This window comes from Dermochelys coriacea, chromosome 2 (assembly GCF_009764565.3).
Source record: "Dermochelys coriacea isolate rDerCor1 chromosome 2, rDerCor1.pri.v4, whole genome shotgun sequence".
Lineage (NCBI taxonomy): Eukaryota > Metazoa > Chordata > Testudines > Dermochelyidae > Dermochelys > Dermochelys coriacea.
The window spans coordinates 205,547,743-205,564,544 of record NC_050069.1 but is presented as its reverse complement, the minus strand read 5'-3'; the positions used below and the strand labels follow the sequence as shown (position 1 = coordinate 205,564,544).

At 41.8% G+C, this 16,802-nt stretch overlaps 1 protein-coding gene and 2 long non-coding RNA genes across 7 annotated transcripts in view; 1 reads left to right on the top strand and 2 right to left on the bottom strand.

Annotated features, from left to right (window-relative positions):
* The window catches only part of ANKRD28 (ankyrin repeat domain 28), a 238,938-nt gene extending 231,851 nt beyond the window's left edge, over window positions 1-7,087 (bottom strand). For 2 of the 3 annotated variants that reach the window (XM_043509102.1, XM_043509103.1), the window contains exon 1: window positions 6,844-7,069. In XM_043509102.1, the coding sequence (XP_043365037.1) occupies window positions 6,844-6,870 (27 nt within the window). In that variant the 5' untranslated portion in view covers window positions 6,871-7,069. Of the gene's footprint in view, window positions 1-6,843 lie in introns of all 3 variants that reach the window. The other variant, XM_038388242.2, reaches the window with a different exon arrangement.
* A 192-nt stretch (window positions 7,088-7,279) lies between these two features.
* Window positions 7,280-10,085, top strand: LOC122458960. Its single transcript, XR_006279335.1, has 2 exons — window positions 7,280-8,229; window positions 8,338-10,085. It is a non-coding gene; the product is annotated as an uncharacterized LOC122458960 (long non-coding RNA).
* A 5,216-nt stretch (window positions 10,086-15,301) lies between these two features.
* Window positions 15,302-16,802, bottom strand: part of LOC119852142 — a 36,942-nt gene continuing 35,441 nt past the window's right edge. For all 3 annotated transcript variants that reach the window (XR_006279336.1, XR_006279338.1, XR_006279337.1), the window contains one exon: window positions 15,302-15,535. This is a non-coding gene — a long non-coding RNA (uncharacterized LOC119852142). The remainder of the gene's footprint in view (window positions 15,536-16,802) is intronic.

The following is a 16,802-nucleotide window of genomic DNA, read 5'->3' as shown; positions in this document are numbered from 1 at the left end:
ATCTGCTCTTCAGATCAGAGTGCAAGCCCCGGGCTTTTGTTTAGGGTTTTTGTTCTCATCTGAGGAAAAGGTCTTGTTACCAAGTCCGTGGCTCTCAAAATCCTCCCTCCCTCTTGTTGGGGTCCATTTACTCAAAGACAGTAAAGACCTGTGACACTAGGTACTCCTTAATAGCTTTATATGTAAGGACCATGGAGTGGAAGCAATCCTGAGCTCTATGTACTGAGATGGATCAGCTGTCTCTTCCATAAAGAGAAATGTTCTTTGAGCTACCTGAGCCCGGACATCATCTTGTCAATGCATATGGATTCTGAACCAAGGGCAACAATTACCAGAAAGTCTGAAGAAAATACTAAGAAAGGAAAATATTTTGATGTCTAATGTAGTTTAGATGCAAGTTTTAAGCGTGGGGGGTTGGGTTGGGTTGTTGTTTTTTAAAGCAACCAAAAAGAGTTCCTAAGAGATTGGAAGGGAGGTTGTTATTGGGCTCGTTTGTTTTTGTTGCTGCTTGGTATTTTAGATGATTTTTTTAACCCAACTGCAACCTCTTAAATCTAATAGGGAAGAGACATGAATTCTCCAAAATTTGATATTTGCACAGGGTTTAAAGAGTGAAAACAGGTATTTCCATGCTCCCCTCTCACCCCAGAACAACAGCTCCTTTTCTCCCCCTCCCCCATCCCAATGAGAAAATTTATCTTCCTAGTCCAATAAGAAACTAGTATGGATGTTAATCCTTTTTAGAATTCATGCCAAGAATAAAGTTTAACACTAGCAGTAATGAAAATAGCAACCATGTAAGCATTCAGTGTTCATGAGGACACTGCAAACATTTGTTTAACTGCCAAATGAATAAGATCCATCTTAGCTAAGAGAAACATAAATGAGCAATAAAAAAAAATCAGGACATGCACTTTTGAGGTAAGTGGTCAACCTAAAAGCCTCATGCAGCCACTTCTTATTCTCTGCCTTATTCCATTAAGCAGAGTCTGACTTCTGGGAAATAATGCATCCTAAACATAGCCTAATGAGTAGTCCAACAGAAAAGTAAAATATGTTGGCAGGTATGCCGTGCATAGATGGCCTTCAGTGGCCACTATCACAGGCCTTAACCTTCTCCCCTTTTCTAGGGAAGAAAAAAAACAGCATTTGAATCATTTAAATATTGATGTCTTAATGGGAGGAACCAGGTCTTTAATAGTTACAGTGAAGCAGTGTTCTATGAGATTTGCCACAAATCTGTTGCTAGCCTGTTGCTACAAAAGAATGCAATGAGTGGCTATAGATTTTGATGGAAGAGGTCTCCAAATTTCAGTGAAAAAAAGTGTACTGAAATTAAATGTACTAACAGGCATGTAACGGATTATTGTGGAAAGTATGGTCTTGCAGGTCTTCTGAAATTAAAAATCATTTATCTACCTGTTTAGAATAAGCAATACTTGACAAAACATTCTGGTGCATGCACATAATCTTAATGTTTAGAATTCTTTTAAAATTTAGTTCACAGGACAAGTAAACTCTTGCTTACTTGCTCAATGTATCAAGGGTTTATTAATACTTCTATGACTGAACTCAAAAGGAGACAAACACCATTTGGCTGTCAAGATACCAAATCAACAACTCAAAATATTCTCTCAGAGAACTAAAAAGCTATAAGGATTAACAAAGAGGAAGTTTTATTCATTAACTGAGGCATATCAGAATGCAGAGAAAACTGCAACTACAAGTAAACTGCTTTTATTTAAAAAGTTAAAACAAATTTCTACTCTGATCAGCCACTCTACAGATATCAAGCATTACTGTTTGCAGTGTGTAGTACTGTCACCTCCATTCCAAGTGAAGGGAAGGCAGATATGAATACCACGAAAATTGTTGGTAAGCCTTTCTGGAATAAGGTAGAACATGTGGCATCTGACACCAGGATGATGGGCACAGTACAGAACCGAAAAAAAACCCCAAACATTGGCTGGTGCCAGATGTGTTTAGGATGCCATCCAACAAGGTGCATGAAGTACCACATAAGTTTGTACAGTCAAGCAGTCTGGAACTAAAAAAGGACTCAATATACTGAAAGGAGCTACCTTCCACAATGATTAGCAGATACTCTGCTATGCAAGTTAAACATCATTTGCTTGGTTGTAATAGAAAAACATTTACACATTTCAAAAGTGCACTACATTCATCACATGCAGGATCTGAGCCTAAACTATTACATCTCTAAAACTGCTATGAACAACGCATTTTGTACCAAATTCTGGCCCAATGAGACTCCACAGCCGAGTCAGCTAGAACTCCACAGCCCAGTTTGACTCTGTGGGTGAAATCCCCGCCCCCCCACTGTAGTCCGTGGGAATCCCTCCACCAGGATAATGAGTTCAACAAATATCCTGGTGGAGGGATTTCTGACCACAAGTGTTGCCATACTACATACTGGATGACTTCACAACCCTTTCCTCCTCCAAATGTGTCCTCAAAACCCACTTCTGCTGTAACTAATGGTAGCTAGGACAGTGGCCCAGAAACCCAAACCTACATGTTAAAATGATAAGGAACCATAAAAATGTGTGTGCTGATCGTTTATGTAACCTTATTACTGTTCCCTTCATCCTGTCACCCCTTTCCTTTCTATTGTTTGATCTCCTGGACAATAGAGCAACAGTGACACAGTTAACATACATCCTTTCTAGACAGTCTGAAACCTTAACACAACTCAAGTTTGTCATATGTGAAACCTAAATTAACCCCAAAAGAAATCAACCTAAGAAGAGCATCAGAAGTGCTCTGCAACATTTACATAATAGGCTGATGTCCAAAGAACCAAGTCACATTTCCAGCTCCATTGCCTAGGGAAAGTTACCAATCTCTGTTGAACGAATGAGAATGACCTTGCATTTATCTAATATTTTATTAATTGGATTGTACAGCAATCCACGAATGACATGTAGCCGTCACTAGAATAAAACACAGTATCTGTAACAGCACACAAATAACTTCAATATAGTATTCACTGTCGTATCAGAACAGTCTTCTGTCAGAATAATGGAGAATTAACATCTCTTCTATTATGAAGAGAGGCAAGGTTAGGTTTTTTTGTTTTGTTTTGTTTTAAATGAGCAAAAGATTGGTGACCCCATTTTCACATCTCACTCAAGAGATACCATCTCCTCTAGCATAGTGCCCCTGGTCTGGGGCATTGGTTCAGTGCTGACCCAGCAAGAAGAGTTCCACATTAGGATTAATGAAGAAAAGTTTCAGCCCAAAAAAAGTTTTTTAGACAATTTTTTTTTTGTATTTGTAGGAGGTGCATATGTGATACTCTAGAAACTGAAATTCTCTATCCACAAAAGTTACAAGATTATCAACATTACAAACATTCTTTCCTTCTACTATAAATATACCTCAACCCCCTAAAGAATGATCACTGATGGAGAACAAACTACATTATTCCTTACTCTAAGTTTTTCAATCCTTAATTTCTGTTGAAGTTGACAAGGGTATTAATTTGCATTAACTAATCTAGACAGATGTCCAGTAGAAACTAGACTGAAATAAATGGGTTTCTCAAAGAACAAAGTACAGACAGATAGCAACTAAAGACTCAACCCAACACCCACTGAAGTTAACAGAATTGCCATTGATTTTAATGAATGCTAGAGCACACCTTTAGTTTGCTACTAACAGAACTAGTCAGGCTATTCAGTTCTTCACTTTAGGTACCTATTACCAGCACTATGATCTATGTAGTTCCACTAGCATAATATTAATTTGATAAAATAAAGCTAGTACTTTCACAAGGAAGAGTACTTACAAGAATCATAAAACTTATCACAGTAACTTCATACATAATAGATTTAACTATAACCACAATTTACAGTTACTGAATGCTGGAGTTTACAGCTTGGCAGCAAATAATAGAAATGATGCAGCATATGACACTTCTATTAATATGGTACCCTAGAATAACTGCTTCCTCCAAACACTATCCCCCCAAAAATATACATTAATTTTCAGGTGGGGATGGTCAATGCCAATTTAAAACAAAAAACCTAACATACTTTAATGAGGCATCTAACTGGTAGATCACCACAAATTCTAAATGAGGCATGTGAGATGCTATCACAGCAGATCACTGAAACCAATCCAAAAGATGGCTATTTGAGTAGCAAGGTGAGAGCAGCATGCCACCAGCTGGGAAGAGAGCAAGATCTTTCATCTCAAAAATCTTCATTTTGTTAAGTAGTAGTGCATCCAAAGGTTATTCTTACTATAAAAAGAAAAATAAATTTCCATTATTTAACAATTATACACGCAACTCACTAAATGGGCTTAAAAAATTACATGCCATAGCAACACGGAACATCTTCCAAGTTTTCACACACTGATTTCAATGACAGCTGGCATTCAATTATCAATAAACACTACACAACTCCAACTATTAATATATCTTTTTAATAACGTTTCTTCAAAAGATGCTTCCATCCCTCACTCTTTGGAAATGAAAGTATACTTTCATATCAAAATATCTATGCAAACTGACATTCCTATAAATGTTTAATTTCTCCAAATTAATTATTCTTTATATTGTGGTAGTACCCAGAGGCCAGGCTCCAACCACACTGCTATTTTTTCCTGCTGCACAGTAATGAAATTCAAAGAGATATTTACATGCTATTGCACTGATGTGATTATTACTCCAGAAATTATTTCATACTTAGGGCCCTACCAAATTCATGGTCCATTTTGGTCAATTTCATGATCAGAGGATTTTAAAAATGGTGAATTTCATTTCACCCATTTAAATCTGAAATTTCACAGTGTTGTAATTGTAGGGGTCCTGATGCAAAAAGGAGTTATGGGGGGTCACATGATTACTGGAGGGCAGGTGCAGTACTGCTACTCTTACTTCTGCGCTGCTACTGCTGGAGCTGTCTTCAGAGCTGAGCAGCTGGAGAGTGGCGGCTGCTGGACAGGAGCCCAACTCTGAAGGCAGAGCCACTGCCAGCAACAGCTTAGAAGTAAGGGTACCATGGTATGGTATGCCACCCAGCTCTGAAGTCAGCACAGAAGTAAGGGTGGCAATACCAAGACTCCTTAAAATAACCTTGTGTCCCTCCTGCAACTCCCTTTTGGGTCAGGACCCCCACTTTGAGAATCACTGGTTTCCCCCCGTGAAATCTGTATAGTATAGGATAAAAATCACAAAAGACCAGATTTCATGTTCCGTGAGGTGTTTTTCATGGCCAAGAATTTAGTAGGGCCCTATTCATACTGTACACCTGACAGCTTGGAATCTCTAGTATGAAGTGCTTATACGTCACATAAATGTGGACAGATCAGCCTCCTCTTCTCTGCTTAGTTAGAAGAAATCAATATAAAGTGATCATAAAATTAAAGCCCAAAATAACTATTGTGAATATTAAATGTATTTGTGGTCTTATTAGACTTACTAATCAAATTTCAGGTCTTCCATTAAATCTGAGTTTTTGTTAACTTACTGACAATAATCAAGACAATTATTTATAATTCAGTAGCCACAGCCCCATCTTGCTAGGCACTGTACAAGTAAACACACAGAGGGCCCCTGCCTGAAAGAGCTTACAAACTAAGTGTAAAACATTATGCACATGGATACAAATATACAGAGAGCGCAATGTAATGAGGAGATACTGGTTAGCATGATAAGCAGTGGTCCACAGCACATCAGCTAGGTCACCACTACCAACTATTTTTGTAGGCATCACAGCAAATTGTTTTAAGGCAGACAATATAATGGGCTTTGTGGATTTTTATTGAGATGGCTGATGCACAAAGGGCAGCACGGTAGAAAGCACAAACATCCTAAATCTGGCATTATTGGCAGAACATAGGTGGGAGATGAGCATCTTCCTACTGTATATAAAAAAAAAGAGAGGTAAGCCAGAGTGGGCCTTAGAAACGAAGACAAGTAGTTTGTGTTTGATGGGGTGGAGAACAGAGAGCCAGCGAACGGACACAAAGATCTGTAATGTGGTCAAAGCAACAAGCCAGGAAAGTTATCTTTGTAGCAGCATTTTAACTGGATACATGGAACACAATGAGATTTGTCAAGGCCAGCAAGGAGGAGTTTGCAGAAGTCAAGGCATGAAATGAAGGCCTGAACCAGGAGCTCTAGCTGTACAACTGGAGAAGACAGACCAAATCTTGGAAACGTTACATGGGAAGCAGGCAAGATTTAGACATAGAGCCAGCCCAATGTCAATGCTCACCACTAACATAGTACCTTCCTTCTCCAAAGGATTTTACAAAAACTGAATGGTTCGGATGATCAGGAATATAATCACGCCATTAAAGCAGGGCGGACTTCCAGCGCCAGGGACACTAGAACCGGAGAGAGCAAGGCGAGTATCTTTTTAAAGTGATCATGCTGAAAGGCAGTCACATGTCGGCGTGCTATTTAATCCCTCTAGTCACTCTCACGCCTCAGAGGGTGGCCAGCGGCCGTGTGGCCGGGAACGAGGGCGGCTGGGCATGTGGGCGGGCAGGGGAAGACACCGCGGTCACCTGCTCGGCCTGGGCCGGTTACCCGGGAGAAGCCGGGGGGCGGGGACAGGCAGCGCCGAGCCCACCCGCCTCCTCACAAACACGCCGCAGGGTAGCACAGATTCGCCCGCACCGAGTACATGGGCCCCCTGCCCAGCGCGGAGCGTCGGGCACTGAGCCCGCCCGCAGCCACGGGGCCCGGCAGCCCCTTCCCCGCCCGCAGCCACGGGGCCTCCCCCGGAGCCTGTCACACACGCAGGGGGCGCGCCCGGGCCGGGAATGGAGGAGGGAGACAGACGCCGCTTCACCGCCCTTCGCACCCACCTGCTCGCGGAGTTTAAGGAAAACCATGGCGAGGCCGCCGCACCGACCAGCCGCCGCCTCCGGCCGCCAACTGACTCCGGCTACCCCGCCTGCTCCCAGGGGCCGATCAGCCCGTGCGCAGGCCACGCTCCGCACCGGGCGCCGAGGGGGAAGCCGTGAGCCCTGAGGAAACGCGCGCGCGGGGATGAGGAGGGGGAAGTCCCCCTCCCGCCCCGCCCCGCCCCTTCTGCCCCGCCCCCGCGTCGTTCTCAGAGGCAGCTTCCGGAATTAGACTCAAAGCAGCTCCCCAGCCACCACCCCCGCCACTCGCCATCAAGGGCGGCGCTTATTGGGCCAGGAGCCGGGGTCGGGGCGGAGTAAGGGCAGCGCCGATTGGCCGGGCCGGGGGAGCTAACGTGTGATTGGCGAGGAGCAGCAGCGGGGGTGGGCGAGGCAGGTTCGGGGCAGAGGGCGGGAGGCGAAGATACGGAGGTGGGCAGGCGAGAGGGTGACGGGCGTGAGTGGGGGTGGGGCTGAGCCTGTATCAGGAACTGCAATTCCTCTCCCCCGCCTTCTGCCCCTCCCCCGCCTGGCGATAAAACCCCCAAGGCAGCGGGATGGTCGCTGCTGCCGCCAAATGCGGGTTCATCTCCGTCCCCCAAAGCAGCGACTCGAAAGGGAGCCAGGACCCAGCCTGCGGGTGCCCCAGTGACCTTGAGCTCCTGTACTCGCCCGTCTGGCACCTCGCAGGGGTGCGGGTTATCATTAGGGTGACCGTACGTCCCATTTGGGCCGACGGTCCCCTTTTTTAAACCCTGTCCCAGACGTCCTGACTTTTTTTTTTTTCTTTTTGGCAAGAGTGGCCATTTGTCCCCTTTGCTCTTGCCAGTCGCACGTTGCTCTGATCAGTCGCCAAGAGCAAACAGAACAAATGCCCAGTTTTGCCAAAAAAAAAAACGAGTTGTGACCCCTTGGGGGGGGGCAGCAAAACGTTTGGGGACGCCAGTGGTGACATGAAGTGCTGGGCAGGGGGCTCGAGCCGCCCACCCAGCGCAGTGCAGGGATCAGGTGGTCAGCCCCAATCCCTGTCGCATGGGGCTGGGGCAAGCAGCAACACCAGGTGGCTCGGGACAGCCCTGTGCGGAGGTACAGGTGAACGGTGACGTCATGCACCTCAGGCCAGCCCCCCACAGTGTCCCAGTTTTACTTTGGTAAATATGGGCACCTTACTTGTCATAGAGTGAGGTTTGGGGTGTGGAGGTGGCAACTAAGGTGCTGTCATGAGGCCAGCTGGAGCCTCCTCTATGTGGGCGGGTGGGGGGTTATTTATGTTGCCTGGATTTTAAGGCAAAGTTTCAGAAGATATGGAAGATATTTTTCCAGAAACTGTCAGAGAAGTTAAGTAATGTGAGAAGAAACCAGAACTACTTTGTGAAACTTTTATTGAAAACAACCAAATTCTAACTTGGGATTCATTTAGGGTCTGATACCAAGCTCTTTAGTTTTACTCAACAGCATCTCACTCCACCAGTGGCCCCATTGAGCCCAATACAACTGAGCTCCAAGTGGTCAATGAAGTGAGAAGGAGCTACTACATTGCACTCATCAACATTGTATCTCAGCATCTTGATTAACATCTGCCCTGTGTTACTTCTCTCATCCTCTCCCCCAACGGGAGAAACACCTGCAATGGAATGTCCTGATTTGGTAAGGTTTTAGGGGGAAGAGCCTCTAGGCAAAAGCATGAACAAATAGCTTTGTTATTAACTGAATACTCAGGGTCAGTCCTAGCTTTTGCAGAGTCCTATGTTAAGATATGTAGGGTCTCTGTTATGATTCTTATCTTCCGGGGCCACAGATGCACACATACCAAAAAGGGGAGGATCTGGGTATTTTTAATATATAGATGTTGCTATGTATTTATATTAAAGAAGGTCAAAGAAAGGAGTCTTGCACTTAGGAAGGAAGGTGAAAAAGTTTGTGATAGTCCTTAGTTCCCAGGGGAGTTCATTCCATGCTCTCAGACCAACTCCTGAGAAATTTTCTCTTTCTGTCACACACAGAAGAGCTATATTCTTATTATAGTGAGTTCTATTGTGCCAGATACGCATAGTTATCAACCAGAGTCTTCATCCCAGTACTTTAGGCAGTTAAGAGAGTACTGCTTGAAATAGGACTACTGTAGTGTACCCTAAGGAACTTTTAGTGCACATCAGCAAGGTCCACCCATGCCAGTTAGAGCATGACAAACTGGTGGGCAGTAGAATTTACATCCTTGAAGTTATACGCTAAGGCACCGGGTAGACGAGCCCTTAGATATCCTGAGCCGAAGCCACTGAGTGCCTTAAAGATAAGGGCAGAGACTTTGAACTTGATTTGAAATTCTATCGGAAGCCAGTATAGGGAATGGAGGACAGGTCTGATGTTTTTGCAATAGCCTGTGTTGCTGAGAAGACACACTACAACATTCTGTACTAGTTGGAGTTTTCTAAGAGCTGAAGGCATCATGACCAGGTATATTTCATTGTTGTAGCCAGCCAAGAAGTGATAAAGGTACAGTGGATAAGAACCAATAATTTCTAAAAATGATTTTAATGGATTTTTCTGTTTAAAGTTAAATTCATTTTTTAAAGTTGATCTAAAATTAAATTTGAAATTATGACAACCTAAAGGATAGCCCAAACTTACTATAATATATTAAAATAATTTAAATTAAATTAAAAAATCATAGTCAAGCAGTACATGTTTGCTGCCAAAGTTTTAGAGGCAGTCAAACCATGAAACTTGTGGAAATCTCTGGCTAAGCCCCTGGAATCAGAGTTTGTTGAAGTGCTAGACCAGCTTTTGAAAGCAGTAGCTGCTTCTGCAGGTGCAGAGAAAATGTTTTCTTCATTTCAATTTATTCAGTTAGTTCAGTTCAATTATTATTTTTTTCAAAGTTGATAAACCAGTCAGGAGTTGAAAAAGCAGTATAGCTTGTTTTCCTCTTGCCATCTATGAGTAAAATGAGGTGTGGAAAGATGAGATCTACTAGTACTAAACTTGAAGGACATCATCAACAGAAAAATCAATTCAATTCAGTAACTACAGTAACTGTTTAATAAAATAAGTTAATTTTAAATGCAGAACATATTTTGATAAGCTTTTTGATCTTATTTGTCCAGCACATTTAAAGTAGTCTTATTTAACTAATAAACAAACTTGAAAAGCTGTTTTTGTGCATTTTAAGCGATTACTAATGTCCATCCAACTGCAGCTTGACAAGTCATGAGTTAAAAATTATTCATCGTCTAGTAATTAAATATTTACCATTTTCTGACATAAAAATTTGTGTGAAGATTATAATTATTCGCAAATCAACATGCTTTAATGGTTACCAATCAATGACAATCCACCTTTCTTTAGGAAAATAACTACAAAACTAAACAAATGCAAAACAAGATTAAAATCAATTTAAATCAAGGTTTTCTACTTACTGATTTAAATCACTTTGAATTAAATCAACCTACCCTGGACAAAGGCATGAATAACAGAGGCCAGATCATCGTCCACCAGGAAGGGATGAAGTTTCCTAGCCAAGCATGACAGTGTCAATGAGGAATCCAAGAATATTCCTAAACTACAGACAGAGTAGTTGACCAGTTGTGGATGTGTACCTTCAACCAAAGGAGACTGCACTATTGCTGTAAACTCTTTAAAATGCTTTCCTCTTCCCACCAGCATCAGTTCTGTCTTACTTAGGTTCAGCTTCAGATACCTTTTCTTCATCCAGGAACTGATCTCATTCAGGCACTGGGCCATTATGGTGATATTGGTGTGGTTGTATGTGGTGAAGGATAGATAGAACTGTGTGGCACTTGAATCCTTATTGTCTGACTAGTTCACCTAGTGAATGCACTTAGGTTTTATGTAATGTAACTTATTAACCCATAGGAAAGTGGCACTAAAACGGGTATTAGGAAGCATTGCAAATCTCTCTGAATATGTCTAATAAAAGGGGAAAGAGAGAGAGAGGTTTTCAGGTACTAACAAAATACAAAAAGCCATATGAGGAAGATGGTTCTCTTCCTAAATGGAAAAAAGTTCTTTCACAATACATGAAATTCACCATTGGGCAGAGTCAGCACAGGTACTAAAATTATTGCATTTCTTTCATCAGAAACACAAACACAAAAGTCTTTAGAAAACTAAACATAAAAATTGCAAAACTGATCCTGGAAACACCTATGTGCTTAAATTTAAGTAAATGTGTAGTTAATGGGACATGCATAAGTGTTTGCAGGATTGTGGCATTATACATATTATATACACACATACATATTATATACACATATGCATACATAACACACATATATACACACAGACAAAATTCAAATTTACATGTAGATCAACTTCAAATCCAGGTCTATTACATATTTTTCATTAATTAATAATGTTACACACTTTTCTTATTACATACTATAAACAATAGTTTCAAGAAATAATTCTTAGTACTTTAACAAAAATATAGAATTTGATAAATACATTAATGTTTCCTTCTTGACAGTATCACTTTAAAATAAAATATTTTGATTCTCAAATTAAAAAAAAACCCTAGAAATAATGCATAGAAAATCTCAAAATCGCATAGATCAGAGTTAAGGTGGTTGTGAGGAAATAAGCGTTTCTTGTTTGTTATGCAGACATCATACAATTTAGGTCAGCCTAAACTATATATTATTTTTTATTTTTAAGTGCTTTGGTTTTGTAAATGATATGGTAGATAACTATACTGTTGTCTCTTAGCAACCTTAACAGGTTTTTGAAAGTGCTTTGAATTTGAAGTATATATAAAATAAGAAACAGTGGCACTGATAACATTAAGATTTTTGAATCCACAAAAGTTAGAAAATTCCACAACACCCAATTTTGTAAATAGCAATGCAGCACACCTAAGGGCACACTTTTAGCCATGATACTTATACCTGGCAAAAAACCTGCGAAATAGGTATTTATTATGTTTATACTTTTTAGATTACTAAACAAGCACAGAAAGTTTAAGTGACTTACACAAGGTGTATCACTGATAGAGCTAGGAATACAGTCTAATAAGACCTGATTTCTAGTGCCTTGTTCCAACCACTAGACTATCCCCCTTTATCTAAGCAGGACGGATTTCATTTTTGCACAGAGTGGAATGGATCTGAAATCAATTAAACTTTATAATCTCATATCACGGGTGCATACATTACTTCAATACTATATGGGCATTTGCAGGAATCTAATCTTCCAGTGTAAATCATTCTAATTTTATAACAGCATCATGACAAGGTTTTCATACAAGTGCTTTGAAATACTTTGCCAAAATCCAACACAAGTTTTGTAACTCTGGCTCTACCAATTTGTTTTTGAATCATTTGACCTTCATACTTTCTAGTTGTAATGGAACCGTAATGGATACCATAATAACGTCATCTATCTGACCTAGTCTATCATCTAAAGTGCCTATCAAAATAGAACATAGGTGCTCTTTGGTCCAGTTTCATTCCTACACTGGTGCAGGGACAGAAAGTGGTGGCTTATGCCTTCCTTATTCAAGGGGCCAGTTCAACACCTAGAGGAAGCTATGGCAACCATGAGGGCCCTTTGCACCACTTTAGCTGGTGCAAAGGGGCTGCCACACAGGCACGAGTTCCCTTGATAGTCTCTCCATAGTCTTGCATCATCTACAAGGAAATTCCTCTTTCCAATAAAGATGAGAGAAAAGTGAGAAGACAGAGAGAAATCAGCGATGAACAATGGCATCATCTGCATTTTGGTGCAGAAGATGGTGTTGGATGTTTGAAATACAAGCTGCACAAAGCAAATACTACCAGGCTACTGGCAGATCCAACAGTAAAAGGCATATGTGACAATAGGGCCAGATTGTTTTACAAGAGTAACTTTGTTCTAGTTTCAACTTTCTTGGTAGAAATTTTGTTTACTTTTCTGGTTTAAGTTACAGATAATGTTTTTTTTCCACAGTGTGAAATTCACTCTTGTTCAGAGGGCCAGCACAAGATCTCATTGGGTCTACAAGGGATACATAAACATTCTGCTGGACTTCATCACAAGGAGAATTTCCTCCATAATGCTTTGTGCTGTTTTTCAGCATTGAACAAATCTGGAAAGCTAGTGCAAACATTAACTAGAAAAAGTTGCAAATCCCATTTGGGACGCTGATAAAAAAAGGTTTTTTACACTACCATATATACTTACTACTAACTAGCTGTAAAATCAAAATTATTCCTAGGAATCCAATTAATAATTACCAGAGCAAAAACAAGCCATTGAGTTCACTGGGTGGCGGGGAGGACATCTAAGAGCTTGTCTACACTTAAAGTGCTAAAGCTGTGCTACAGTAGCGCTTCAGTGAAGACACTACCTATGCCCATAGGAGTACTTCTTCCCTCAGTGTAGGTTCTCCAGCTCCACAAGAAGCAGTAACTAGGTTGATGGAAAAATTCTCCTGGCTACACTGGAGGTTAGGTTGGTTTAACACATCACTTAGGGGTGTGGATTTTTCACATCCCCAAGTAACATAGGTATGCTACCTAATTTCCTAATGTAGACCAGGACTAAGACATAATAACTGTTAGAATTTGGCACCTTGTTTGCACCATTTCCCTCAAACGTATCTAACAACTTAGACATCATGAATATAATTACTGTATATATAAAGACCCAAACTTTCATATGAGTTTGCCTTTAATCTGTATTCATAGACTAAAGGCAAATATCTTGAAAATGGCTTTCTTGCCCTGCCCAATGTATCACATAATGGTCTCTTTACCAAACTAGCTGGAAAAAAAAAAAAAAGCAAACCTTGTGGGCTGTAATCTTGAAAACTAAATATTTTCAGGCTGGGTCAGTACTTGGAATGGAGGCACCAAAACAGGGTGCTACATTACATGGTTGTAGTGAATCAGCAGGTGACCTTCTTCCCGCTTAGGAAGAAATTCACCTCTGTGTGGAGTAGCAGTTCTCAACCGGGAGTCTGCGGCCCCCTGTGGTCTGTGAGCCCTTTCAGGGGGGCTGCAGAGCCCCACGGCTGAAACTGAGTGCCCCAAGCCCCGGTGCTGAAGCCGACGCCCCCTCTCCAGAGCCAGGAGCGGTGTGGGGCTGATGCCAGTGTAGCAGAGCACTTTGTGCCACTTTGTGCAGGGGGCTTAAGTCAGGATTGCCAGAGGGCTCCATCCCCCCGCTAAAGCTGGGATCCCCAGCGCCCCCGCTGAAGCTGGGAGTCACATTGGGAAGCCTCCACCACCCACACACAGCCCCTATCTATCTGCTGCTTCCACCCCAAGCTACTCTCCTCCGGCACAAAGCCACTAGCTATTCCCTCCCTACACCCTGAGCGATTTTCAAACTTTTTGAATTGAGTCCCCACTTTGAGTTATATTTTTTGGTTGCATCCCCCCACAGCCCAGACAGGCTGGGTGGCCTCCTGAGTGAGTCAGGGGGTGGAGATGGTGCTCCCTCTCTGGACCCCGCTGTGCGGAGCTGGCTCAAGCCCCACCAGCCCTTGCCCCCCACCCCCAAATAGAAGTAAAACTATGCCTATGCCCAAGGATTCCCCCCCCCACCCCAGAGCCAGCAGTATATTAACGCCTTGGCCAACAAGGCCTAGGCCTAGGGCGGCAAAATTGCAAGGGCAGCAAATTTATAATAGCAGCCAGAGGCTGCTTCCCCCAGCGCCGGTTCACACCCTCCGCCCCCGGCCCCGCCCCAACTCCACCCCTTCCCATCCCTACCCCTATTGGTCCCCTTCCCCGCCTCCTCTCCTGAACATGTTGCGTTCCCCCCTCTTTCCCCCTCCTTCGCGAACCTGATTCGCGCACAAGCACTGGCAGGGAGCGGGGAGAAGCAGGACCCAGCGGTGCGCTCAGGGGAGGAGGAGCAGAGGTGAGCTGGGGTGGGGAAGGGGAGCTGCTGTGGGGCGGCAATCATTTCAGGGCCTAGGGGCGGCAAAATCATTAATCCGCCACTGCCCGGAGCCCTGATTTTATCCCAACCTCCAGTGGGCCCTCTAGTTTTTATAGCCAGTTGAGGGGGGCCTCAGCAAGAAAAAGGTTAAGAGCCCCTGTTAGTACACTTTATGGCCAAGTAAATTGCACCTGCAGGTTCAGCTGCATATACACTATCGCGTACTTTTTGTATTTTCCTTTAGAGTTGGCTTGATTTCAGTTGTGGACAAAGTGATTCCTATTTATAGTTTGTAAATTAATTTATAAAGCACTTTGGGATCCTTTGGGATGATGAGCACTGTGAGCCTAATTTGTAGAGGGGGTGAGTACCCAGAACTCCAGTTGTGTACTGGAGCTGCAGGTGCTCAGCCCCACCCCCCAGAAAATTAGCCCCTATATGATTGTAATATAGTATTACTAACAGGAAGAAATGAAGGTCAATTTGTCACCGAGCTACTGTAGTAACAGATGCAATGGAAATGTGGACAGATATCTCATGTTGTAAAGGAATGGTGTAAAGATGAACAAAACCTTATGTTATACAAAATACACAGCTGAATGGGCTCATACTGAGAAATTTGGTTACAACTTATTTTTAAAAATACATTTACAGGTTGCTGAAATCGCTACTGTCGAGGTTCACTTCACTTCCCACACATGAATGCAAGCACCCAATGGACTGGTTCTGTAAGTATTTCTACACTTCAGTAGTGGAACTGGAAATCTACCTATGAGAAAAAGGTAAGTAAACTTTTTGTTTCCTCTTTCATATTTTACCTCCTAAAATGAGAACATTATCTAAGCACAGCTTAGAAACATATCTTGAAAAATGTAATTTACTCATTTTATGTTAATTTCTTGCTGCTGTTAACTGAAATACAATCTCATAAAGATAGGTTTCAGAGTAGCAGCCATGTTAGTCTGTATTCGCAATCTCATAAAGGAAACTCACCTTTTTAAAAATCTGACTTTTCTCGGATTAGAAATATTTATGAATACCTTTAATAATTTATGTATGCCTAGAGCTACATAGGTATATGTAAACTCTTCTCAGATAAATACTTCTATCATCTTAAGAGATAAAGAGCTTGAGGCAGAAGACAGGAATGTCTTGAATATATGTCTCTGTGGTGAATATATTTGTCAACTGAATGCTGTTATGTTGAATTTCAGGGAAGATGAAAAGCATTTCCATGACACTGAAAAATTTGTAACTCAAAGAAGCGAGAACGAAGCAAATAGTTTGTATTTATCTTTGCATCTTAATAGACAACCTTATTCCTGTTTTTAGCTTGTTTTCTTCATTCTCACACTAAGGTGTTTTCACTTGTATAAAATATTAACAAGAAGAGGAATTCAAGTAGAAAGGCTTGGCATCCTTGTCATTCACAGTTGGCTACAGAAACTTTAGTCGGATACATTTCACTTGTACTGATTTTACCCTTTGTTTTAACCAGAGAGCCAAGACATACAGGAAGAACTTATCTAAATATCAAAAATTTTACTATTAATTATGATTTAATAAATGATAATCTCACCTCTCCCCTAGTAACGCACTATCACAGTTGAGATCAGCAAACATCATTGACTTAATGGGCACAAGATCAAGCTCTAAATGAGAGGGAGTTGCTGGCAGTGTGTTCCCTGTGAAGGGTCCTCGATTTTGGAATTTGTATCCCACCTTGGTCTGCCAGAGCCTGGGTTGGTTCACTTACTGGGCATGCTACAAATCCCATATTTTCTTAAACTTTGAGGGGTTGGGCTGAGATATAATTATAGTGATGAGTGAGGTAAATGAAAATGTACTTTCAGAAAATAACTTATTAATCTGACAGCATAGGAATGAGAGTAATTAAAATAATTTACTGCAGATGTTAACACAAAATATTCCCTAAAGTACTGGATGTAGAGTTCTACATTGCCATAAGGTAACTTGGCTAAAATGAAACTTGCATATACTGAGAGAGCATAATGAAACTGAAAAGCTGGAACCAG